Raw genomic sequence first — 26,504 nt, 5'->3', positions numbered from 1 at the left:
CTGTTTTAAATTGCTTTTGTTGTCATTATTCCCCATCTTCACTAACTTTATGTGTATACAGGATGCTTAAAGAACATTTAATTAAATAAAGAGGTTGTAGTAGTTTGCAATATCTAATGATATCATGGAAAGTTTGCTTTTTAATTCCATGTAACATTGGTTTAGAAAGGAAACAAATAAATCATATAGCTACGGCAGATATACCTGCTGGAGGCACGCTCGAGGCATGACATGGTGAACTTCAACTTTCATCAAAAATGAAAGTATCCTTTTAGGTACAAAGACTAAAAGACTGGGGCAAAAAGGGGTATCAGACTATTTATCTGAACCTTTAAACCCTTTGCCATCCCAGAATAAAGAGGGGGACAGGAAAGTCTAGGATGAGTAAGGCCGTGAGAGCCTTGGATGAGAATCACAGTTTTAGATTCCGTCCAGCTATACATTGCTTTGTGCAAAATATACATTGAATAATCCAGGTTAGCTCTTTGTCACAACCTTAAGATTTACCATTTTAAGATATCAAACTACCTATTCCAAGAACATAGTCCTAGAGTACTGACGGCCACATGATTTTCTACTTATCTATACAAAAACCATTTAAAATAACAATACTGAGATCCAACATAAAGGAAGAATGCTTTGCAAGTTTATACCAGCTTCCTGCATACTGATATTTCACATAAACTATGACTAAACTAGAACTGGACAAATCTAGGAATATCTGTGATCACCTCAGGCTCTGAGAGGCATTGGGACAACCTGCCAAGCTCACCAGGCTTGCTAAAATCTGATCCTCACATAGATTAAAACCAGAGCGTAAGCAGACTTCTAAAACATAAGGTGTGGCTGTGACATGAAAGAATGAATTTGTAGTGGCAAGAAATGCCTGTGGTTCTTTTCACACTCTACATGTTACTCACATAACAATTTAAATGTTTAAGCAATGAAAAAGCAGGAATAGTTGAACCGCATGGTATTTTTAAGAGTTGGTCACCAGAAGTCAGGAGAAGAACACATCTGATTAAGCTTTCAACTAATGGTCATAACCTTTCAGTGTGAAACCTCAAATAGTCTGCAGTTCTTCAGTTGTTTTGAAAGGTTTAAACGGAATTCAGGCTGATTCAGTAGCTCTGTAGAATCTGAGTGAACATTTATGGTTTTCCTGTCATACAAAATGTTATGGCTGCAAATTGCATCTAAATTCTGAAAGAAATCCTTTTTTTTTTTTTTAATCACCAATAATTCTAATTTCTTAAGGAGGGCAACAGTAATAAGGATAATGGCATTGTGACAGAGTGATCACTTTTTAAGTAGCAGTAAAGTAATAAAAGAGACATAACTTGATTCTTCTGAAATCCAGCAAAGCAGAAAAATGGAACAAAACATGAAGGAACAAGTAATTCCTGCAAAATTTAAAGAGAAAACTATGCAGTAAAAACATCATTATTTGTAAAATTTACCCCAGCAGCATACTTTGCTTAATACCATCTCCCAGCTAGGAACAGTATTTATTTTTCTGTAACAGAGCCTTTGTAAAAGTATGCTATGCCCCAGCACTTGTATTTATAATCAAAGCCAGAAGGCAATCCAGGCTGCATTGAAGTGATTTTATAGGCTTTAATAAGGAAAATATCAATCATTATTCTTCCTAATCTACCAAAGTAAAGCGACAGAGGTAATAAAACTAGAAAGGAAGCTGTATTTGACATTTTATACCTGTATTTATTATTTTATCCTCCATCTCCCTGATTGTTTTCCATTTTCAGTTTAAGTGCAAAACTTGTAACTTGTTCGTTTTTTTTTCTAAAAACAGAGTCTATTTAGATGTAAATGCTCAAAATATCAATCTTTCAGGATACTGAATATTATGCATTACACTACTGTAAGTAGTGCGTAGCATAATGGAGCCCTGACACCCCCAAACCCAGGGTTTCCAGCCCTGCTCATTATCATTACTAAAAAACCTGCTTTTTACCCCCCTATTTTCTGCATTTAATATAATTATATAGAGTATCCATATATAGCTCATGACTTACATAATATCTTCCCATAATTCTTTATTTACCTTGATTTGCCTTTTTATTATTATAACTCCAATACATAATTTTTATAAGCATTCATCAAGTTTTCTGATGAACTGACTGAAAAAAATATTAAGCGAACTATTGCAAAAGTAGAGAATATTAAGCTGTTTGAAAAAGTGGCATCAGTATAATTTCTGATACAATTGTATTAAAAAGCCAAGCCAGGATTATAGTTTGTATGAAGTTCTTTGTTTTTTGCATTTCCAGGGGCTCTCATGTGTGAATTTTCTGAAATATTTCAAAATATCATGTTCTTTTTCAATTGACAATGTTATATTCTTTGTATTGAAGTTAATTCATTAATTATAAAAGCAGGGAAGATATACATAGCTAAAATGATCATGGTGCGGCATCATTCATTGTGATGGAATACTGTGCTGCAAATCTAAGAGGAAAAAAACAATATTCTGTACAGTATCTGTTGAGATGCTCTCCCATGTTATACATATTTATGAAAAAAAGTACACAGCAAGAACCACAATATTTTCTCTTTTTTTTTTTTTTCCTCTCCTGGGAGGTAAGACACCAGAGGGATACAAGTGGGGATTTTCCTTCCCTTTCCTATCATTTATGTTCATGGCTTTAGGAAAGACTTTTTTTTCTCAGTAGTCACATGTAGCTGTCAAGGGAAGGTAAGATCACAACACAGTTAAGACCCTAAAAAAGTAGTAAAATGAAGGGTACTGAACCTTCTGAATGATGTAAAACTGTGCCCCATAGAAATCACATGTTTCTCAATAAACCCCCACATTTTTCTATTTTAGGAATCTCGACACTTTTGATGGTTCTTCAAAGCAAAAAAAAAAAATATAGGAAAAGTGTGTGCTAGTAATACATCCTATAATGGTAATGGGAGAATTTATCAATACTGTGTAAAAAGTCAAAGTAGTTTATTAATAAACAACTGGTTTTTATAATACCTGAGATAGCTAAAAAAAACAATCACCCTGTGGAGCAAAACTATACAAATTAAACTATCAGGCCAAGTAAGAGAGCTATGACTGTATGTGAATGTTTCAGCAAAGCACCTCCCAAACTCCTTCTAGTAGAGCTCCAGAGTCTTGATTTTCTTATTTAAGAAAAAAAACTAAAAGTCACATTCAACTAAAGCATTCAAGATCATAAAGAATTTACATGTCTTACTGAAAAAAGATATAAAAGACCTTATTTCTACCTGCCCCTTCAATCCATGTCAGCCAGTTTGATGTTAGGGTGTGGCCTGATAGTGGTCCATAATGACACATCCCAAGGGGTGCAGAGCTCTCAGTGTGGCTGTTCCTACAGTACCAAACTGCACTATAGCTCCCTAGACATCATTAAAGCTGGCATAATTTGCATCGTTAAGTACATAGATCCAAATGCTTGGAGACCTCTAAGCCTGCTGAACAAACATTAGTTCATTCCACAAGAAAATATAATTGAAAACGAAGCCAAGAAACTCTCATTTGTTCTCAGTTTATAGTTATTTTTGCCCAAGAACAAACATGCAGTCAGATTCGTATATTTGCCTAAACAACACAGAAGGACCTAAAAATTCTGTGAGAACTTACTCTTACAGAAATTCTGTAAGAATAAGTGGTAGGACATCTCAGAGCTTAAATTAATTCAATCTAGCACTCCAGCTCAAATTCTTCTTTTAAATAACTAGAAGTGCAAATGAAGGTAGAAATTCTCTGCTGAAGTATTTCAGTCTTTTGTAATCCTTAGTTTATAAAGAAAATACCAGAGAGAAAAAGTAAAAAAAGAATTTCCTAGTTCCTTCTTACTTTTATTGCCTGCAAACCATATGTCTCTCTGTTGAAGTAATGAAAATACACTGTTACAAATGTAGGATGTAGTGAGGGCAAAGGAAAAAAAGTTACACTAATTTAATTTCTTCAAATTTCAGAAGGCCTTAAAATTAAATCCAAAAAAGATTCATATTCTGAGGGAACTGGTTTATTTTACTTTATATTGCAACTCAACTTTTAGAGAATTAAATTAGCTGCAAACAGCCCATGGAATAAAAGAAACAGAGGATAATGTGCCTGAACTTCATTTTGGTTACAGTAGAAAAGATATTTAAAAGAAGGAAACAAAATTTTAACTTACCAGCTTGACCAAGTGTATACTCCTGATATCTTGTTCCTATTCTGTTTGTGGCTGTACAATTATACCGTCCAAAATCACTGTCAGAGGTGGGAGCAATCTTTAAAATGAATACAGTTTGTAAATATTAGTTGCTAATCAAGTATAAATGTAAGGATATTCTCCTTAACCAATATGCAGATGTGTTCTTACTTCAGCCTATCAGGTATATTCCCAAATATAGACCTAAATACACCTTTTGCCATGTTAAACTCTCCCTTCTCAAATGTCAATGAGGAAATTCAATAGTGGAAAACAGTGACATTGTTCATCTTTATAATTTCACACTTAAACAAGAAAAATAATCTGATAAACTCTTTGTATATACAAAATACCTACCAGACAGTTTAATTTTTGATATTAACTTGACATACTAGTTTTATATTTATTTATGCATTTATTTACTTCCAAGAAATGGAAGTTGCATTTTTGTTCAGTGCAGATGAAAACCTGCGCACAAGCCACACAAATAAAGCTTATTTTCTAATTGCTAACCAGAAACATGCAGATAAATCAGTTCATATACAGTTGTTTGTTATTTTGGTATCTTTTTAAAGAACATTTCTTGTTAAATTGTAAGTCTTATCCTTTAAGATACTCTACAGTACTTGTAATGGGGACAGACTGAGGATAAAATCACCACATTGATTTGCATTTTAAGCCTTACCTCTAGAATCAGCTTTCTTCCTGTACTGTAGGTCTTCAGATGTGTTGTATTTTTTATGGGTAAAACTACTTTTCCTCTTCTCCACTGAACTGAGGCAGAGGGATTTGCCAGCACTTCACAACTTATATTGATGGGATTGCCTTCCCAAGAGTAATACATGGTTTGATTTGACACAAACGTTGGAGCATCTGGAAAAAGGAAGTAATGCACAAGTACATTGACTGGTTTAGTAAAACAAGTTGTATGCTTATATCCAAGTCTTTATGTTCACAGAGAAATTCCAACTGATTGCTGTGTCAGTTTATTATGGACTATGAAAGCAGTAGTATTCAACCTGGAGTTTGCTGAGCCTTCATCTTGTTAAATTTCTCCTCTCCTGAAACTGTTTCAGCTGAAATTCTGAGAACACCTGCTAATTATATTTACCATTAGGCAATATCAGGCCCTTAAAAAACATTATCTCAGAAGTGAGGAAGAACACTTCCTCTTGAGGATGAGAAGCTCTTTGGCCAAACCCTTTTATGACCAAGGGAGGTGACCTGCAAAGCTTATAGAAATAATCTATTCATGTGCTGATTTTTGCTTCCATCTTTTGCTATGGAGAAATTATATTCACTCTCCAAACTTTTATACAAGTGCTTCAGCTTCACCTGTCTCTCACTGGAACTGTGAACTTATGAAATGATCAAGCTATAGACAAGAAAAACAGCGGTGTGTTTTCCTTACAAACCTGCCTATAAATGGTTACATTAAACATGTACCAAACGCTGAGTCTGACACAGAGGAAATTGCTGGTTTGCAGACTGATTTTCAGATCACAATGCCAGTAGTGACAAGACTTATCTCTTCTATTCACTGTTTCTCTGGAGAGCAAGAACAGTTTAGCGGTCTCTAGAAAATGAGAGGGAGTAGCTTTTTTCCCTCCTCTTCTGCTTATGTCTTAAGTAAACAGTATTTTTGCCTATCAAATATTTGGTTGCAATCTTTTCTACTTTTACTTATATTTTATGAGTATTAAGAAAATATTCTTTATATTATATTCAAGGAAACTCTCTTAGCACTTTAATACCTAAAGAGAAGTATGGGTTACAGCTTTTTAACATCTGAAATATATATGTATATATTTTTATTCTGACAAATAGCTCCTAAATATTTCCAGATGTGTCTCTAGGAAAACCTATTCTAGTCTTCTCACAAATTGTTTAACTTTAGGCTAGAAAATTGCTAATAGGTCTATCAGAGACCAGAACTGAGCATATTTAAGTATGAAGTGAAATTTAGCTTCAGGTATGGTTAAAAACTACTTCCTTTTTTTTTTCAAGTTCACGTTTTCTATTTATTTCTGTGTTTGCCTCTGTCAAAAAGAACAGCTTTTTGATGACATATGCTGCTGCTGCATGCAGGCACACAGGCTTTGACCGAAAAGAATTGCTATGAATAGAAGTTTTAAAGCACAGATCAAAGCTGCTACATTTCTCAACACCAGCAGCATCTTCCTTAATAACTGTTCAGCCCTTATTTTTGTAAGAAAACCAGCAGTTTCACCCAAATAACTAAAGCACGCCTGACTGTGAATTTATTTACCAGACACAGGAACCCATTTTTCTGTTCCAAACGTTTTAATAAGTAATTCTAGTGCTCTTGATTTTCGTAGACCTTTAAAAAACCCATATTTCATCATCTGCACAGGTTAATGTAAAGCATGGGCTATCAAAAAGTCTTCAGAGTGTGACATGTCACGCTAGTGGAGAATACAAAGAAAAAAGCAAACTGCAAATGCCTGTTTTATGGTTAAGGATGGTCAGGAATCTCAGAATACCAAGAGTCAGAGCCTTGGCTTTTCCTCTGGAAGTGAAGTTCATGGTGGGAGCCACTTGTAGGAAGAGTGCGTGAACTGACTTCTGCCTGTTCAACAGATGGATCAATAATGTTTTCAACATATGGATCATAAATCTCATCAGGGTGTTTGTGAGGCACCAAATGGGGTTATTTCACACCAAAGTTTATGTAAACACTGTCTCCCAATGCACATTTCTCAGAATTTCTCTGTTAATGAACACAGGCATGAATGTTGAAGACTGAAAGATGCTCTGTCTGAATATGAGTAACTTTCCTTTCTTGGTAACATCATATAGTTTGATGCTGTCTGTTGATTTAAATACATGCGGCAAACTCATACCTGTTTTAAAAGTCTTACAAGTGAAAAAGTAATGTAGACTTCTATACTGCAGGTACAAGGATTTAGGAGAAGAGGGACTTCCAGTTCAGAGTGGTCTGTCTTCCAAAGGTAAATTTTGGATGACCATAGTATGTACTTGTTTATATTTTAAAAGATTAGGTGAGTTATGGACTGCCATCTCTACGTGACTACAGATACTAATACACATAAACATAAAAAACCACAAATAGGACTAAAAGTCTGTAAAAAAAAAAGATATATCCCAAAACTGACAATTCACAAATGTAAAGCATTCCCAGACAAAAACAGCTTCACAATTTCCCTCTCAAAAACTCTGAGTAAAAAGGCTTTGCAGCCACTTCCCCAGCAGTCAAAAGCTCCAATATAGGAAAAAACAGAAGGACTGTGCTAATGGCTTGATTCAGAGAAATTATCTTAAAGGAGATGATTTTTGATTTCCTAGTCAAAAATAGATTAAGGTGCCTGGAGTGATGTTTTACACAAAGAAAATAAGTCTGGAAATTATTTTCTTACATTACAAATAAAAGATATTTTACATTCTTTATAAAATTCAGAAAATTGAGTTGGAAGGGAATAATTGGTTTATAAAAAGAATTTGGTTTTTCTGGTATGCCCTTCATCACTAACTGCAGTATATTATGCTTAAATGGTTACAGAATTAGTAGTTATCAAACATAAACACAAAATATGTTTAATATAAAATAGAGCATGAAAAAATAACAAATCTTAAAGCCAAGGTTTTGAAAACATAAGGTTGACTATTTTGCATGCCTGCAAAATCTGATCCCTCCAGTTTTTTAAAATAATTAAGAAACAAATAACAGAATATTTGTCAATAAATTCTATTAACTGAAAATTAAATAAAACCAATCAGAAATAAGAAGGTGGACCTTCTCATGTTTACATATGTTGAGGATCTTTAGCTGCAATATACATACTGTATCAAAAAATAAAGGCTTCAATGCAGATCAGTTAGAAAATTAAAACCCCTAAAGAATAATAATATGCTCTGCTTAGCTTCTATGGAACTCAGAATTAATTTACACCTGACAAAAATCAATGCAGGGTGCAAATGAAAACCTGCTTTTAAGCTTTTGTAAACAAAGTACTACCAGTTAAGGGAGCATTCTGGACTTCTAAATAGCTAAATAGAAGTAGAAGCTTGAATACAGTCAGTTTTTAAAAAAATCAACTCTGATGGTATTTATTATACCTGAACCTTTGGCACTCTATGGAAAACAAAACAAAACAAAACAAAAACAAAGGAAAAAAAAAAAAAAACAAAACCAAAGAAACGTACAAAAGCTACTGTTCATGTTAGTTAATAAAGGCACACAGTATCATACAATGGTATGAATTGGAAAGGACCTTAAAGGTCATTTAGTGCAGCACCTCTGCCATGGGCAGGGACACCTTCCACTAGACCAGGGTGCTCAGAGCCCCATCCAACCTGGCCTTCAACACCTCCAGGGATGGGGTATCCACAGCTTCTCTGGGAAACCTATGCCAGAGCCTTACCACCCTCACAAGGAAGAATTTCTTCCTAAAATCTAATCTGAAACAACCCTCATTTGGTTTAAAACTATTGTCCCTTGTCCTGGCACTACAGGTAAAAAGTCCCTCTCTCTCTCTTCCTTATAAGCAGCCTTTACATACTGAATGGCTGCAAAAGTCTCCTTGGAGCCTTCTCTTCTCCAGGCTGATAAACCCCAACTCTCTCAGCCTGTCTTCACAGGAGAGGTGTTACAGCTCCCCGATCATCTTGGTGGCCTCCTCTGGACCTGCTCCAACAGGTTCACGTCTTTCTTGTGTTTGGAACCCCAGAGCTGGAGGCAGCACTGCAGGTGGGGTCTCACCAGAGCAGGGCAGAGGGGCAGAATCCCCTCCCTCAACCTGCTGCCCACACTGCTTTGGATGTAGCCCAGGATATGATAAAAGTTCATAAGCACTCTTATAAGGTTCAGCTATGAAAGATGGAATATTATTTTGGAGAGATGAAGCAAGCCAAATGAAAATGATGCCTAGAAGGAACAAAGACAATATTACAAAGATACAAAATTAAACAAAACTATTTTATGAGCGTAGGATTCTACAAACTATTGCAAATTTAGAGTGGCATTTTAGAGTAGTTAATGTTATGGCACCAGCATCAGCTAAACTCAGGCTGTTCATTTTCACAAACAAGAAAGAAACAGGCAGGTCAGTACTCCAATTAGAAGTGGTTCTGGATAACCTGTGTGAGATTATTTAAGAGAAGCAAACTGTGACCTGAAAGCTGTCTCTTGTATTTAGATATCCTTGTTAGGCACAATGTCCAGGAACAGTTATTCAAGAGTAGACTAATGCATCACCTGTCTTGTCCAGAAGGTAATTAAATTAAGGACTTCAAAGATCCAGCTCTGGTGTACGTTCAGTGCAATACACAAAATTAGATATAGCAAATTACCTGATTCAGTCCATGTGTCCAGACAACTGTAATCAAAAACTTGTGTGCAGAATGAGATTTGCACTTCTTAATTCAAGAACATAGTTTTTCAAACTTTTGGCTATTTGTTCCTCAAATGATTTGTTTTCCTGGATCATACAATGAAAATATGTGACAGATTGTCAGGTCTAAGATGCTGGACATTTCCTGCAGTATATTATTGGAAGCTTCTCTCTTAGATGATTAATACTAGCATAAGTTTCCCATCATTAAGGGCTTTAATAAACCACATCCTCTAGCAAATGTAGTACTGTCCTTGTCATTGGTCCTGTAAAAGTACCTCAATTTTTGTAACTCTGCCACAATTTGTTTAACAGCTATCTTTCTCTTGTATTTTCTCCCTTATACCTGTTTTCAATAATTAGTATTTAAAAAACTAATAGCTTTCTCTTGAATAAAAAGTAGAAGAACCTCTGCAGACGACTGTAATAACTGTCACATATTCATTTGTAACAAAAAATAACAACAGAATGACTTCAGAAATGTGGTTAGGTGGTTATATTTTGATCTATAATCATCCTGAAAACGAGCATAGGAACTGGAGATCTAACTTTCTCTTTACTTCTACTGTCACAATCATGAGGCTGCAAGGAAAAACATACAAGATCTGCATGGGAAGTTTCCAAATAGAAAAGCAAACGAAAGTTATCATATAATAATTTTAAATTTCCATGATTATTAGCTAAAACCAGAGGTTTGTGTTTTGTTTTATTTTTCAGAATTCAGCTCATAATTTCAAGAGTTTTGAGAGGTATGTGTTCCTTTCACAATAAGTGCAGGAAACACTATTCTCAGTAATGTTTCCCTTCCCCTGCCCCATTCTCTTGGTTCTTTTCAAAATGCATTACAATAAAACATTGATATTCAATAGTATGATGAATTACCAACTTATTCTCCAGTCTATGAAGAGTAAGAATCCCCCTCTTATGGGCAAGCAGTATTACTTTCTGATAAACTTGACTAGGATAATATTTTTAATATCCAACTCCCACATCAATTGTTCTATTTCCATAAACATAGAAAAAAAATTAGTTGTCATGAAGACAAGGTATCTTCTGTTAGATGCAAAGCATGTTGTTGATATTGTCACCTTAAAAAACACTGGGCAATGAATGCATGTATGATTCTGGTGCTTGGTGCTGCCAGAGTTGCAGAAATTCAATGTATCTAATTTTCTTTTAATTCTGCTTAAAATTAAGGAATTGTATTTGGTTGATCAATTTAAAAAAAAAAAAAGCAAACAAGCAAATAAACAAAAAAAACCCCCACAAAACAAAACAAACTGAAACATGAAGAAATTTTAATTTCATAGAAATATCTGTTGTGAATGGAAAAATTACCTAAAAAAATTACCTACAAATTACCTCCCTAAAATTAACTAAACCAGTTTATAGTAGAAGAAATTATAAAGAAAACATAGCTAGACAAATTAACCTAAGTATGTCAATAATGATGTTTAAAAAACCCAGTTTGCGTATGTCTATCAGTCATTTTCTTGTGTCAGTAAATCATCAGTAACACTGGCCATCAGATCTAGAACATGAAGACTCCCCCTACACATCTCTCAGACTACCAGTAATTTCCATTTTAGTAATAAAATTATCAGATGTTGCCAATTAATAACACATTAGCTTGGAATGGTACTAATTTGTATCAAATTGTCAAATGTCATGTGTGTTCCTGGACAGTGTTACTGGAATAATTAAGGATGGCCAGACTTCTTACATCAAATCTTAGATTTTATAATTCTCTTATAGCCAGAAGTCAAAAAACTGCCATGCCTTTCTCAAATCAGGTTTCTAATCCCACGTCTCTTCCTGTCCAGTCTTTCCCTTCCATATTTCTCTATTTGTCACCCTGACCTCCACAACGTGCCTCCTTTTTGATATCATCCCTCCATTCCCTCATCTCTCTCTCATATATTCCCAAATAATAATTGTTGTTGTATGGAGCAAGGACTCTTAACGTTGTTATGTCTTTTCTTCATTTTTATATACAGTGATGTCCAGAAAACAATGAATAAAATCTCTAAGAAACTTTAAGGAACAAATTAAAAATCCAATCAGCACTGCTGAAATTTCTTTGTATATCCAACACCATTTCTAACATGTAGTGCCTCTAAAGGTACACCTCATATTCCTCTGACCCCCAGTACAGTGTGTTCAACCTCACTGGGTATTTAAAAATACCAATTTCAAGTAATGCCAAGTATTCTGCTCTTAAGGCAAGTTAATGGAAAAAAACCCCAAACCTTGAGGTTACAAATCTCAATTAAGGTCTTTTTTTTGTTAAAGTTTCAATTTTTCAGCATCACACTTATCATACCATCTGATTTTTTTCTTCATAACTCTCAGACGCGTTGTTTCTGCTCTGCTGGATCTCTCTTGGGAGTATAGAGAGGGACAAAGGCCATGTTGCCTTTTTTTTTTATTCACACATCATCAGTGTATAATATAAATTACACTTATCATGCGAAATTACTTGCAAAACCATTTTAAATTTGCATATTCATTATCAATGTAAATATCGAACATTTTTATCCTGCAAGACCAATTCATGAAATAGAAGCATCTTCAAGGAAACATAAGAAAAGTCTTCCATTTTTTTTCCTTTTTTTCTACTTTTACTTTTCAAAATTGCATATGTGAAAAAAGGCATAGGTACATATTAATGAGTAAATTACTAGAAATGAAGAAAAATAAAACCTAAATTATTTTATTAATTCAAAATTGTATTCTTCTATTAAGAGAAAAAATAGCCAACATGTTATTAAATATCTACTTTAAATGATATCAAGTTCATTGCAAGGTCAACCAAAATACGTAGTATAGAGCTCATTTAGGTAAAAATTTAGAGAAATTCCTACTATGAATATCACATTTTAACAAGTTATTAACATATATAGGAAAAAAGCTTTTAAGACAGAATTTCTCTTCTAAAGTATTTTTCCACCCTTTTGGGCTAAACAATAGGTATATTTACTACATAGATGAATAAAGTATAATTTATCCACTTTGCCACACTCACTGTTGTAACATCAGATAAAGTAAAGAGAAGTGTTCATCTCTGCTTCCATGTGGGAAGCTTTGCTGAAAGTTTTGGAAGGTGATTTTATGCAGTAAACCTCATCTTTTGCTCTGAGTTCAACAATCTTACCCCCTTGAAGCCACTGCAATGGCATATCAAATTTCCTTCTGTGCGAGTGCACAAGGTAGTCAAAGAATGAAAATGGTAAATCTTGCAATTGATATTCATGAGCTTCAAAGACGTGTCAAAATTATCACATGTAAAATATGAAAGATTGACCTTTGCTATCTTTGCTTTCTCATTTAAACTTGTGAATTTGACAGGAATAAATGTAAGTAAAGCCAATAATATTTTAATAGAAAAGATGCAAATGTTTTCTAGACTATTTCAAAGTTTTGTTTCTCTTGATGGTTTTTCCTGTCATTTGTTTCTTTCCTAGGCCACATGACTGTGTTTATTAGGGTTTTTTTCTGGCTGTTATAAGATAAAGCTGGGCCCTCATGACTAATGGATGACGGGAGGGTCTAAAGAAACAAAGCCACGTTATTTCAGTGGTGTCCAGTGACAGGAAAGAGGCAATCCCTTCCAACCCCCACCATTCCGTGGTTCTGTGAGGAGTGATGGGATGCTGCTTCACCGATTTCTTTTAACAGAAACCAAATCTAAAGTATGAACTGTTTGAATTTATTCTAATTTACAATAGCAGTAGGCAGCTGAAATTTTTGCGACGTTTGCTACAACATCTAGGTTACCCAGAGAAGTTGTGGCTGCCCCATCCCTGGGAGTGTTCAAGACCAGGTTGGATGGAGCTCTGAGCAACCTGGTCTAGGGGAAGGTGTCCCTGCCCATGGCAGCGGGGTTGGAATGAGATGAACTTTAAGGTCCCTTCCAGCCCAAACCATTCTATGATTCTGTGATAACATTTGGGACATCCTGCACACAGTAGCAGCATTTTCACCAATTCAAAAGCCTTGCTTCCTTGAAGGTAAATACGATTTGTAGCTCAATCTGTTGAACATTCTTTTAAGTAATGCCTTATATATTTTGCAAAGATATAAAATTGAACTGCATGAATCCAAAGCACCTCCATCAATTGCAGTGCAATCCAGCTAACATACAACAAAGTAAAAAGGCAAAAGACGAATCAATTCAGGAAACAAAGTTCAAGACTGTAACACTAATGAGATTGATTTCCAAGTGTGGCAAGGAAACACAAACAGAAAGTAAAAAAGCCTGTTTCTGATAAGCAACAAAGTAGTATAATAAATACTGCACAGGTTTCTTTACAAGTAAGGACTATGTTGCACATGCTACACTTTTTTTTTTACCACTGAAAATCGGTACTTAACTTATAAGGAAATTAGATTTGGATGAAAAGCCGTAGTAAGAAAAACTGTTCCTTTTTGGAAGACGCTTTAAATTATTTAAATGCTTTTTTTTTTTTTTAGAAATTACTTCTATTGAAATCATGTTTATCAACTACTTGCATGGCTGATGTCATACAAAGTGTACCGTGCTATTCAATGTAAAATGTTTGTCATAGAGGATTCTATCCCAAAAAACCAGTCTTTGTGTACCATGAGGCATTTTTGGACCATCCAGCACATCTAATAGATGCAGAATTAGTATTGAAATTGGGGAGTTTTAACTGAAATAGAGCAATGTGAAAAAACAGGTAATTGCAGCTAAAAAGGTCTCTGACTCAGGATGCTTCCCAGGTAGTATGTGAGAAAACAAAGACGTTTCCAAAGAACATGTTTTAATATATTTTCTCCAATAAGAGGACTACTGTCCAAAGGAATTTACACCTGGTGATAACACAGCAGTCAGAGGCACCAGCATCTTACACAAGGTGTGAACCTGGGAGGAAAAAATTGAACTCTGTGAATGCTTCTGACTGGGTAATGAACAGTTTGAACACAATGAAGGGAAAACTAAGGGCACACAGAGAGTCACGTTCAAGGCTCACAAATGTTGTTCACTACTGGCTTGTTTAAAGTTTTTCCAACTTAGTAAGTTAGTGCACCCTAACTCAGAATAATACTATGACAAATTTGTGGAACTCAAGAAACAACAAGTTCTCTCATCAGAATTTTTCTTCATTTAGCCAGGTCTGTATTGTGGTTTTTAAGATTCCTTTCTAACCCTAGCATGTATTTGTCAGAACAATTATGTCTCACCCAAAAAGACAAAAAAAACCATACAGAAAGTTAAACACCTGCATAGCAAAACTGAAACTTTAAGAGACACCTGATTTTATTATATGTAAAATCAATTTATAATTTACTGAGATTTATGCCTGTAACTTCCTCATGCCCTCCTGAAAACTTCATCTTAGAGTATCTCCTGCTTTATCTAATTTTATTTATTTCTATCATTATTTATTAAAAAAAAATAGGTATTTCTCTGTCTATGATAAATATAGAGATAATCACTATAGACACATCTTAATACCCAATATACATCATATATGCCATCACAAAGGATGTGTTACTTCTATTATTACTATTATCATCCCATACACACTGGGCTTCATGTCTGTAATCAAAGTTTGCAGTTAAGGAAATCCATTAGTAAAGAGCATTTACAAATGGTACTTTTATTTTTTATGTAATTTTGATTTATTTTTCATACTTACTATAAGGTATATATAAATATATAAAAATTACTTTTTATGGGAAAAACTAAATGCAAAGATGACTTTGCAGGAAGAAATCCTCATAAATGCCCCTGGGTTCCCTACAATTCATGTCTGGTTAGCATTTACTTGAGATAAAAGGCAGGGTTAACTGTGCCCAATTGGTATCAAACCTGATAATCTCTTCCTGTTCTGCAGAACTGCTCTTATCATCAAGAACATCCCCAACAGAGAGCAAGGATAAAATATGGAAACTGTGCAATCCTACTGTCAGTTTAGGTCTCTGACAGGGGCCAGTAAGTAACGGGATGAGAGAGTGACACCAGAGCACTCTGTGCCTCCACTAGACCTGTTTGACTGCACTGGCATTTAAGGATGTGATGGAACCATGTTCCTCTCCTGACTACACAGGAGACTGTGAAGTCTGTCTAACAGACTGTCAAACGTATTAAAAGATACAAAGGAAACTTACAGAAAGACATAGGTGCATTGATTGCTTCCATCTAGAAACTATGGAACAATATAAACAATTAAGTCCTGCTTATTTATTTATATTTTAATTTTAAAATAGTTATTGAGCCTTAAACAAGAATATTATTAAAAAATAATAAAAAATTCTGCTGAAATGGCTTAACTGCAACAGTCAGCCATATCTGAAAAAATTCTTTTCAAAACTGGTTTTGAAGAGAATGCAACAAAAATAATAGAAGAGAAAATAAAATATTTTGAAGCGTTTTACGCAATTTTGTAAATGAATATTTGGGGAAAAAAAATCCAGAAGCCATGATAGCAATGTTTGTAACTGCAAATAATATGCTGAAAAAATACCACTTGGAAAATATTACAAGGAGAATCAAATCCTCTATTTGAAACTCACTTCACAGACTCTTACAGCAATTCCCCCTATTTTTACCAGTTTGCTACAAAACCACAAATAAGCTGCCTAATTTTTGAACCTGTACCTTTTGCTGAGACTCCCTGGCCTGCAACTCATGAAGCGCAATAGTTGGAATGAGGGATAACTATGACACCTGCTGCATAAAAGAAGGTATTTTTAGTGGAGAAAAGGACTGTTGGCACTTGTGACAACACAGCATTGGATGGAAATGGTGATAATGAGGTGCTGAAAGATTCTTTGAAGAGGGTGTTTCATTACAAAAGTTTATGACAGAGACTTGACTGATGGGAGATGAGGCTGGAAAGAAGACACTTCCTCCTGGGGACACTGTTTTAAAGAACTAAAGAATTTTTCACCATTAAGACAAGTGTTTTCTTTCCTGGGCAAGATAAATAAGTTATACTTGCAGTTCACGTACCAGTGCAAAGTTATTTGCAAAGGAAAGCAAGACATTTCTCTAACTCATTAATCAGAATATGAATGGAGATAGACCTAAATTATATCACCCCAGAAATATTTTCTTTGCATTATAAAACTCCTGACATAAAGGATTTGAAGAAATTCTTATTTCTGTTATTCAAACACATGTGCTGGAAAAAAATTGTTTAAACCTCATTATCAGTTAAGTATTTAAATCTTAAACCTTCAGTTTTAGAAATGTCATAATACAAATCTTGTGTTATACATTAAAAGTAATCATTACAATGTGTGATATCTCTGACAATAGAATAATATTTCTATGTTCTTTATAAATTATGTTTCATTTGAACTGTAGAAAATTTTATGCTGCATAAAAATTGTCTACTAAGGTATAAATTCAGACTTTAAATTATTCCATTTTCTCATGCACTATATTTGATTGTTCCCACACACACTTAAAATTAATTCTGCCATACTGTTATAAGACTATGTTACTTTTAAATTCTTGCCATCTGTTCTTAAACTTTTACCCTGAAAGGTGTTTTAGATTATAATAATATATTGTATCAATGCAGAGATTTTGTCATGCCCTTCGATATGAATTCTGTGTTACTAATAAATTCTTAAATTTCAATTGCCCATGTTTTATAACATGAGGTGCATCTCATGTCTCTCTTCTGAATATAAAATGTATTAATATTTAATTTTAAAGCACAGCAGCTATATAGCCATAATCAAAGAATATATTTTATACTACTATGTGAAGAGTAGGCAGGATTTCACAGAAAATTTCCAAAATCTTCACTGAATTTTCATTTTTATCTAGTTTTTTCCTTTACCTACATATAAATTATTACCAGTGCACTCATTAAAGAAACAAATACAGCAAATTAACATGTTCCCAAAATAATATTTTGCAAAGTTCAAAATACCTTTATATGACTACTGAAGACTAGCTATTTTAAAGCTATTAATAAACACTGTATTTATTCCTTAGGTCTTCTGGGTTGGCAAATCTCTCCATTCCTATCCATTCTTTTGACTATTCTTTGTTTTCCTTTCAGATTTATTTCCTATGCCACAATGCACTGCTCCCCTGCCAAAAAGATGGAACACACAAACATACACTGAAGTCCCTTTCAGAACTCCCCAGTAAATCACTCAGTGGTCTGCAATCCTTACTTATATTTCTGTGCCACAGATCCAATTCCAACTTCTGTCCTCCCACTGGAAAGACTTTTTCTCTTCAGAGACTCAGTTTAAACAGGCTCACTCAGACTATATTGCAAATGTATTGAAAAAAAATGTATCTAGAAAATCTCTACAAAAATGGAATAACAATGAAATATAAATGAAGAAGTTGTTTTTCTTTTTTTCATTTTTCGATGACCTTTGCTCATGAATTTGAAGTACAGTTTGAAGAGACAATTTTCCAATGGGTTTTGTATATTTCAGATTTATATCCTCTGATTGGCTTCTAAAGCATCAGACTCTTCTAAGCAAAAACAATCTCCTTTTCTACTGGATAAAATTCAAGAGCTTTGAATAAAGGCAATCTGTAAAAGAGATTGTCACCAACTTGATAACTCCAGGAGGGGTTATAACGGGAGAGAGACTTTTTAGGGATTAGTAAATCAGAGAACTAGGTGGAGGGAAAAAAAAAGAGGCTTTGTTGAATCTTAGAAGGTTAAGCTCAAGACTGAACTGCTGCTCAAATCAGTCCTTACCTTATCCTGCTGAATGCTTTTCATCCCCAGCAGTCTCAGCAAGCCCAAAGATTTGAAACTATTAAGCTTAACCTTAAGTTAGTGGGTAATACCACTGGAATATGATTTCAGATGAAATCCTGTCCCACTTAAATCACTGACAAGGCTCTTATCAACTTCAGAAAAGACAGGATTCCTCCACAGAATAACAATCTACAGGACATGCTTTCTTCATTTATGCAAATTCAAATAAGAATTACCATGAAAAAATGACCTTCCATTAAGAATGTACTTTTTTTTTTTCTTTTAAAACAAATTTAAAAGAGAAAACAAAATATTAGAACTTACATTCAATATCAAGGTACATGCTCTTTTGGTGCCCACCAATTCTACTTGCAGCTTCACAGTCATATCTCCCTGAATCTGACAACTTCACATCTTTAATATGCAGTGACGATTTTCCATGCTGCCCTTTGACTTCTATACGGCCATCTGGGCTCTGTTTACATTGATTCAGGAAAAAAGAAGGTTTTATATATTTATATATGTATATCAATGTATAATTTATATATTAAACACCACTGATAAGAATGACTGAAAGCATCTCTTCACCTATGGTGAGGTTATTACTGACAGCTAAGCAACTTCTAAATTTTCCAAATAAATAAAAAAAATATAGAAAAATATGTTGTTTCTAGACACTATAATCAAGGGAATAAGTACATGCTTAAAGGAACATTGTCAAGAGAAACCACAAAATATATCAACTTATGACTTCAAGAGTGAACTCCATACTCAAAACTTCTTTATGATCTCACTCATTGTGTTATGAAGCTGCAGTTAATGAAAATGCATTCATGTAAGATCATTATATCTTAGCTTACAGTTAGCATTATCTCTCTGCTCCTCAACAATGCACCTGTGAAGCCGGATAGAAATAACCCCTCAGATGACAACCAAACTACAAATCCAGCATAGATTTATTTTCATCATTCACATTTTCTAGTCAGAAGCTTATAATTGTTAAAAAACTTGAACCATAAACGCAACTGGAAGTTCTGGATTTCAGTTCCATATCATTGCATGGAAAAGGCCAAGAGAAAAAAAATAATCTGGCTTCCAATTTTCTAGAGCACAAATTTTATACTTAGCAAATTCATAAAAATCCTTATCCATAACAACTCCTCCCCCCCAAATTTATTTGAATTAAAGCATATACAAATATTGGGGACAACTGAATAAAATAATTACAAAAAAAAGTTTCTGCTTGGCACTTCAACCTTCATAGAGTAGTATACCTGAGGAAAAAGAAGTTATTTTTAATTTGGTTCTGCTCTGTACTTATAGAATCATGGAATGGCTTGGGTTGGAAGGGACCTTAAAGAGCATCTCATTCCAACCCCCCTTGCCATGGGCAGGGACACCTTCCACTAGACCAGGTTGCTCAGAGCCCCTTCCAACCTGGCCTTGAACACTTCCAGGGATGGGACAGCCACAACTTCTCTGGGAAACCTTTGGGAAATTTGTTGTACTTTGTTTTTTATTTTTGTTTCAGGAAAAAAAAAATATTATTAGAAATATTGATATTCACCTACCTTCATTATTAAGGGAGGTGGAAGAGGGAAGGAAAATCAGTAACTATTTCATTGGATCACATTTAAACTTGAAACAGATTTAATGTTCAGTTCTACAGTACACACTCTGGATTTTACTGCTTTTACACTAAATACCATGTGGCAGCTGATATTTAAGTGGCTGAGCATTTAACTCTGTACAGCTGTTTCTTGACTTAATAGAGGAAAAAACGCACACAATTAAGATCTTAAAATATTTGCTGGAAAGCAGTCAGATAAAGCATTCTGTTTATCACTATTTATATGGAAAGAAATGTTTTCTGATCCCATGTCAGAATCCAAGAACATTGAATTCTGTTTCCTGTGAGCATCTCTCAGCTAAAGTACATAAATTAGAGACATGGAATTCTAATGCAAGAGCAAACAAAACCCCCTCTGGATTGGTAAAAGTTAGTAACCAAGACCACTTAGCTGTCATTTATGTAATTTCTAATACTGAAAATTCTATTTCCATTATATGTTTAAAGAAGGAAAAGTTATGATGCTACTTGTAAACATGTTACAGTAATGAATATCATGGCTGGAGGGAATTCTCGGGATAATTTATTTTATCTTTAAGATAAAATATTAAGTGGTAAAACAAGTACTTGCTATGACATAGTTAATAACTATTATTTCCCTATGATTTATTTGCTTCTTTTTTCATGCAATACCATGGTCAAGCTACATTATTCCCACCTAATATGTAAACACACTTCAGCAATTTAATTTCTGATTTTACTTTGATGACAGATATTTCCCTAAGAAGAACAACCTGTGACTATGAATCATAGATACAGTAGTAAATACTGTATTAGTGATTCATCAGTTCATTACTAATTCCAAATACTTAAAATCACTATTATATATTTTTCTATTCCATACAATCCTAAGCACAGACATGAGTGCTAATTGATGTTATAAAAGAAAATAATAATGCAAATAATCACGAAGTTCCTTAAAATAAATAATTTTTACAGTAAATTTTCAATCTTGTTCTAGTTTATCTAATTATTTTCTCGTACTGCTGGAAAAAACTGTTAACTGTACCCAAAATAACTTTCCTATGTTTTCACACTCTGCAATTCAAATACAGATGACATAATATATCCTAGATATATAGTTAGGACAAAACCCAAACTAATAAATACTCTGAATGATAGGAGATTTTTGCATAACCATATAATTTATTCTCATAATCAAATAAATGGTGAGAAACATTGTAAGAGGGATTTACTAGGTTCAGAGGCCATAAAAATAAATAAAACAACCTTTGTTGGCAAGAAAATTTCACTCAAATTGTCATAAAAATATGCATCTACTAAATATAATTTCTACTTTTTCAAAGTCATCTCATTGAAATTGCTACCTAATAATAAAAAATGTATAAGATGTGTTCCCCTACATTGCTCATAATGTGTATTATACTGTGACATCTTCATGAACAGTTTAAGAAGTCCTGTTCCCTCGACCTGTTCTGCAGATAGTGTACAACTCCTTTTTTTTTTTCTGCAAATATGGTGCAATACCTGATTAAAAATACACTGATAGCCTGACATTCCTGAACACAGAAATGCATTAAGGAAAACAGTGCAAATACAAACCAAGAAAATTCCTTTAATAAATAAATAAATTAATTAATGGCAATGTTTTGAAGCAGGTGTCTGTGTCTATGAGATGATTCCTGGAATATGCTGGAGATTAACACATGCAAATAAAAAATGGTAGTTAGTATGATGAATTTTTCATGAGTACTTCAAAAATACTAGTGTGGTTGCATTAAACTGCTTTATAGTGTAAGTCAGTTAATAGAGATATGGATCCATAATGTCAATGTTCCTACTTAACTTTGAACAGCAAATACACAATTCCAAACAGAAGCAGCATTAACCTTGGGGTTCGCACCCACCAGAGCTTTGTAACCATTGGTAAAATCTTTCTGAGGTTTATTTCTCTCCTGCACTAATTATGCAGAGCACATATTAGCACCACATCTGGTATCATAACACACCAAAACATGGAGAAGAAAAGACAGTCCACATGAGAACTCCGAGCACATTGCACCTGCCCAGTAATCCTCAGGGGAAACCCTCATCAGGAAAAAAGCCTTGGAGCTGCCAATACAGATATAATGTCTATAAATTAATAATGTCAGTAACTCTCAAGTCTGCCTGAAATAATAATGGACACCTACTAAATTTTTCCTTTCTAATATTATAGTGGGAGAGATGTAGAATACATATTATGTCATCTTCTGTCAGTCTGAGTACCCGTGCTTTTATTTCTTAGTATTAATGAAGAGTATAAAAATGTACAAAACAAAACCCTAGACAATGAGAATAGTCTCTGTGGTCTAGTACTCATTATTTGTGCTCATTCATTGAATTAATCCTCCATCCTGGAGCATGAATAGCCACTGAGGTCTGCAAACATATGGGGACAACACACTTCCATATAGATATAGATATTCTTTAGAAAGATCAATTAGAAAGTCTGTTAACAGACACTTACACTCTAAAACATGGGAAGAATGCCAAAGTCTTCAGAAATAACCTTTTAACAGCATTTTGGAAATCGTAACAAAATTTTAAGAAATCAAAATATTTTTCATCATAAATGTTAATTTGAGAATTTCATTGAATTCATAAGTAAAAGTGAGGGTTTTGAGGCTTTAGTGGTGTTTTTTTTCCTCCCACAACCTCATTACCAGCATAAAGCTAAAACACAAGTGACAAGTCTTCAGTAGAGACTTTGATAGTGTTTTACTCAGGTGAAGTCACTTTGTGACTTTATCCACATAAAAACCACGTTCCATCGATTAAGAATTTAATATATAAAAGAAAAACACCTTCTATTTTGAATACTGATAGCAATGTAGTTCTCTGTCATTGTCAAAGAAAACTCTTCTATGCAGGTCTCCAAGTAAAATTATACATAATGACACCACTGAAATATAAAAAGTACCTTCTGAAAAAAAAAAAAAGAAAAAGTGAAAACTTTCTGCATTGCAATATTATTCCCACTTAGAATATGTAGCTAAACCCAAATGAATCCTACACTAATAAAAAAATGGGAAGTATCCCATTGTTTTTTGTTTTGATAAAATTCTTGTCATGACATACGTTATTCTACTCCTTGAGTTCTTCTGTCATGCTCTTGTTTCCCAAATGTCTCATATGATTTGTAGTTCCACGTGTGAATATTCCCGAAGCCCTGACCAGCTGATGCAGATCTGACTGATTTTTGCACAGCTTCAAAATTATAATTCCAAGGCATCATCAGAGCAATGATAACTCTGCATTTCAAGGGTTCCACATGCAGAGAGAACAGAGAAGGGATGAGACAATAACATCCAAAAGGCAACAAGAACAGCTTCTGGGACAGAACAACTTATTCAGGTATCATGGAGTGTTCAATCTGCAAAATTCCATTGCCATTGTAGTAAAATCAGTGTAATTACTCAGAAGGGGAGAATTAACTGATTGTGATGTTGGAAGTTGTCATTCATTTACAACTGCAGAAAGCTGTACTTGGGCAGAGGTAAATGCTGTGGTTAGCGGATGAGTTTGAATTATCGGCCACTTCTCCAGCTCCCACTGAGAAAATGTAGCACCAAATGAGATGAAGTTGTTTGTCTGCCAAAACTTGCATTTTGAGTTGGCTGAAAACAAGAATGGAAGGTGAGACGAGTTGCAGAAATTGGTGATTCGTTTGTAGCTGGATTTTGGTAGCATTACTTGGATGGTTAGAGCAGCTGACTTCCTTTCTACAGAGTTTAGCATTTGGCTGACTGAATTACTCCTTTAACCCCTGAAGTCCAAGTACAAGACTGCAAGCAAAAAATCCCTACATTTAAAATCCAGACCAGTTGAATATCTTTAATTTTTTTTTCTTCCAATGTTTAAAGCTTATTTGTGACCAAAGTGCCATTATTGTCCATAGTTTCATTGCTATGGGTCAGTTTTTGCCTGTCAAATATTTACCAAATATATCTTCCAACATTTTGTGTATTTTAGTATTATTTTGGATATACATTGCATATTAACAACAGAAATGACGAAGAAACAGTGGCTTAGAATTGAGATTGTTGTTTCTTTTGCAAAACATGGAGCAATATACTAAAGAAAAGTCATTATAAGAACATATAACTTCAGTAAAAAACTGCAGGTCTTTTTAAATTTCCTCCAAAGGATCTGTTTTTGATGAACATTATTGAAGGGGGGAAGGGTTGAAAAAATCCCGACTCTTCCTTCTTCAGACCAAATTGCCGAAAATTGCCAGCTCATTGTGTTGTCTTGGTCATGTTCCCAGTACACATCACTGAATTTTCAAGGAGAAAACAAATACTGGATAAAAGAATCATGTTTAGAATTTCATGAATCACAATTTTTTTAGGAAGTTTTCTGATTTCAGGTTGTGTTGATATCCACATGAGAGGAAAACTTGAGGTCATACACTTCAGGCTGACATTTTTCATATGGGAGATTTAGGCAGATTGTAATTGCTTGTGAAAATGTTTCTTGAAGCAGCATGAAAGATAAGAACTGCAACCTGACATGCTGATACTAAATGATGATAAAATTCCAGAAGTCTATAAAATGCACGTGAGCAGCAATTCCTAGTCTGAAAATCTACCTTTGATGATGAGAGAAAGGGCTGTTAGTCACAACAGCCATCATCGTGTAGAAGCTGATGGAAGCTCCCTTCTGGATTATGGATGGTATATTCACAATATTTCCCATTCTCTTCAGGTAAATGTACTCTATCCATGCACCTGTTGGAGACAGCAGAAAATTCCAGAGTATTGCTATGTGCATATGCCTTAATGTCCAGTGAATCAGAATAATGCTACAGTAGTGTCTTGGACTTCAGTGATTTTTATAGGAGACCTTGTGATACTTTTAGAACTGCAGCTTGTTAAATATATATGTCAGCATGCTGCAAATTCCTGAATTTCTTAGGAATTTCTTTTTTCCACAAAGAAGAAATTATTGAAGAACCTATTGTTTGTAGATCTATAGTGTAACACCTGGGAAGTCACAAAACCTCTAATATTGAAGAGAAAACAACTGTTCTTTTGATTTTCTGTTCAACTGCAGACACAGGAGTTACTCTTAAAGAATTCAGATTGGAAATAGTAGCAGGTTCTATGCAGGTTGTTAGGCAGCATATACAATATTAGGAAAAAAAATGTGTTCTTGGATGCTTCATACAACTTTTGAAACTATGAACTGATTGATATTTCATTGATTCCTGCCGGCATTTCTTTCAAACTTAAGTCATTATGCAGTGAGATGACACATGATATCCCATACACCAAACATTACTAAGCCATGACAATGAAAACTGAACTTCTTTCCTTGACTGGTTTTTACTCATAAATGAGTAAGAAAGAAAAATAATAAAGAGAGAAAATATGATGATCAACCACTCAAGATTACTTCTGCTAAAGATGCAAATCACAAGAAAGAAATTACTGATGATTTTAATGGCAAAAATAGTAGCATCACATGAAAAAACTTGTAGAGGAAAACAAACATTAGTGTTGGCCATGAAAAATAACAAAAGTAACCACAAATGAGTATAGCAGAAATATTGCAACTGTAATAATTACATCCGCACTTCGCAATTAGAAATTCTGCTTCACTCATAAATACTGTATCCAGTGGTTTTATTCTTAAGAATAAAAAAGTGGTTTTATTCCTACTCCAACACTGCTATAATGCCATTAACATAGGTGACTCAGATGGATTCAGCCCAGCAAAACTTCAGGAATAACCCCATCAAGTACAATATTCTTATTCAATACAGACCTCACATAAAACAGCCGCTAAAAATAGTGATTTTACTGTACAATTACATTTTAGTTTAGACAATCAAATCTTATTGTAACTTGATTCTTTGAATAAAAGAGAATTGGACACAGACAATGCTTTGTAAAGCTCACAGCTTTGTAACTCTCTACAATGGTAACTGCAGTGCAAATTGGAATCACAAGGTCTTTCTGCAAAGGGTAAATAAGGGAAGACTGTAGCGCAGCACAAGGCTCCAAACACATTTCCGTGTGGGACCTAGGATTGCTCAGACTTAAAATACCGTGATTTGCCAGAATTTAATCTTCATTCATTACTCAATCTCTGTGCACCTGGGCAAGAATAATCACTATTATATATACACAGCATTAGTTGCAACAAGCATGGTTGGACTCAACCAATCTAGTTGATTTCCAATCTAGTTGATTCTGTGATTCTGAGTAGGAACTTCACCCTGGTCGTGTTTCTGTTTGGGTCAGTTCAAATCTGAAGTAAATATTACTTCAGATGTAGAAATAACTAGTATGGTGAAATTACACCCCACTGCCCAGAGAGAGAGTTATAAAACTTTCCTTCAGGCAGAGATTTTAGCCCTGTGTGATTGTTCTGTTACCAAGAAAAGCTCTGCACTGTAACAGTGCAGGTTCTTGGGCATTGCCAGGGGCTGCCTTGATCCGAGGTGATTTTAATTTGTTTTATGATTGCAAGTCCCTTGTCAACAGGTAAATACCCAAACTTGATTCCACTTAGCTCTGTGCTAAGTACTTTGTATGGCAAAGGTCTAACTTGAAAACATTAGTTCCCTATTTTAATTGGGAGTGGAGGA

At 34.3% G+C, this 26,504-nt stretch overlaps 1 protein-coding gene across 1 annotated transcript in view; it reads right to left on the bottom strand.

Moving 5' to 3' along the window:
• Positions 1-26,504, bottom strand: part of NCAM2 (neural cell adhesion molecule 2) — a 272,918-nt gene that overhangs the window by 77,115 nt on the left and 169,299 nt on the right. The window contains exons 9-11 of the mRNA XM_027681106.1: positions 18,601-18,751; positions 4,879-5,066; positions 4,176-4,272 (exon numbers count right to left, since the gene is read on the bottom strand). Coding sequence (XP_027536907.1) covers positions 4,176-4,272; positions 4,879-5,066; positions 18,601-18,751 — 436 coding nt within the window. The remainder of the gene's footprint in view (positions 1-4,175; positions 4,273-4,878; positions 5,067-18,600; positions 18,752-26,504) is intronic.

The sequence above is a fragment of the Neopelma chrysocephalum genome, unplaced genomic scaffold (genome assembly GCF_003984885.1).
Source record: "Neopelma chrysocephalum unplaced genomic scaffold, ASM398488v2 Primary Assembly neopelma1_60, whole genome shotgun sequence".
Lineage (NCBI taxonomy): Eukaryota > Metazoa > Chordata > Aves > Passeriformes > Pipridae > Neopelma > Neopelma chrysocephalum.
The sequence above is the reverse complement of the archived record's forward strand: the minus strand, read 5'-3'. Positions and strand labels throughout refer to the sequence as shown.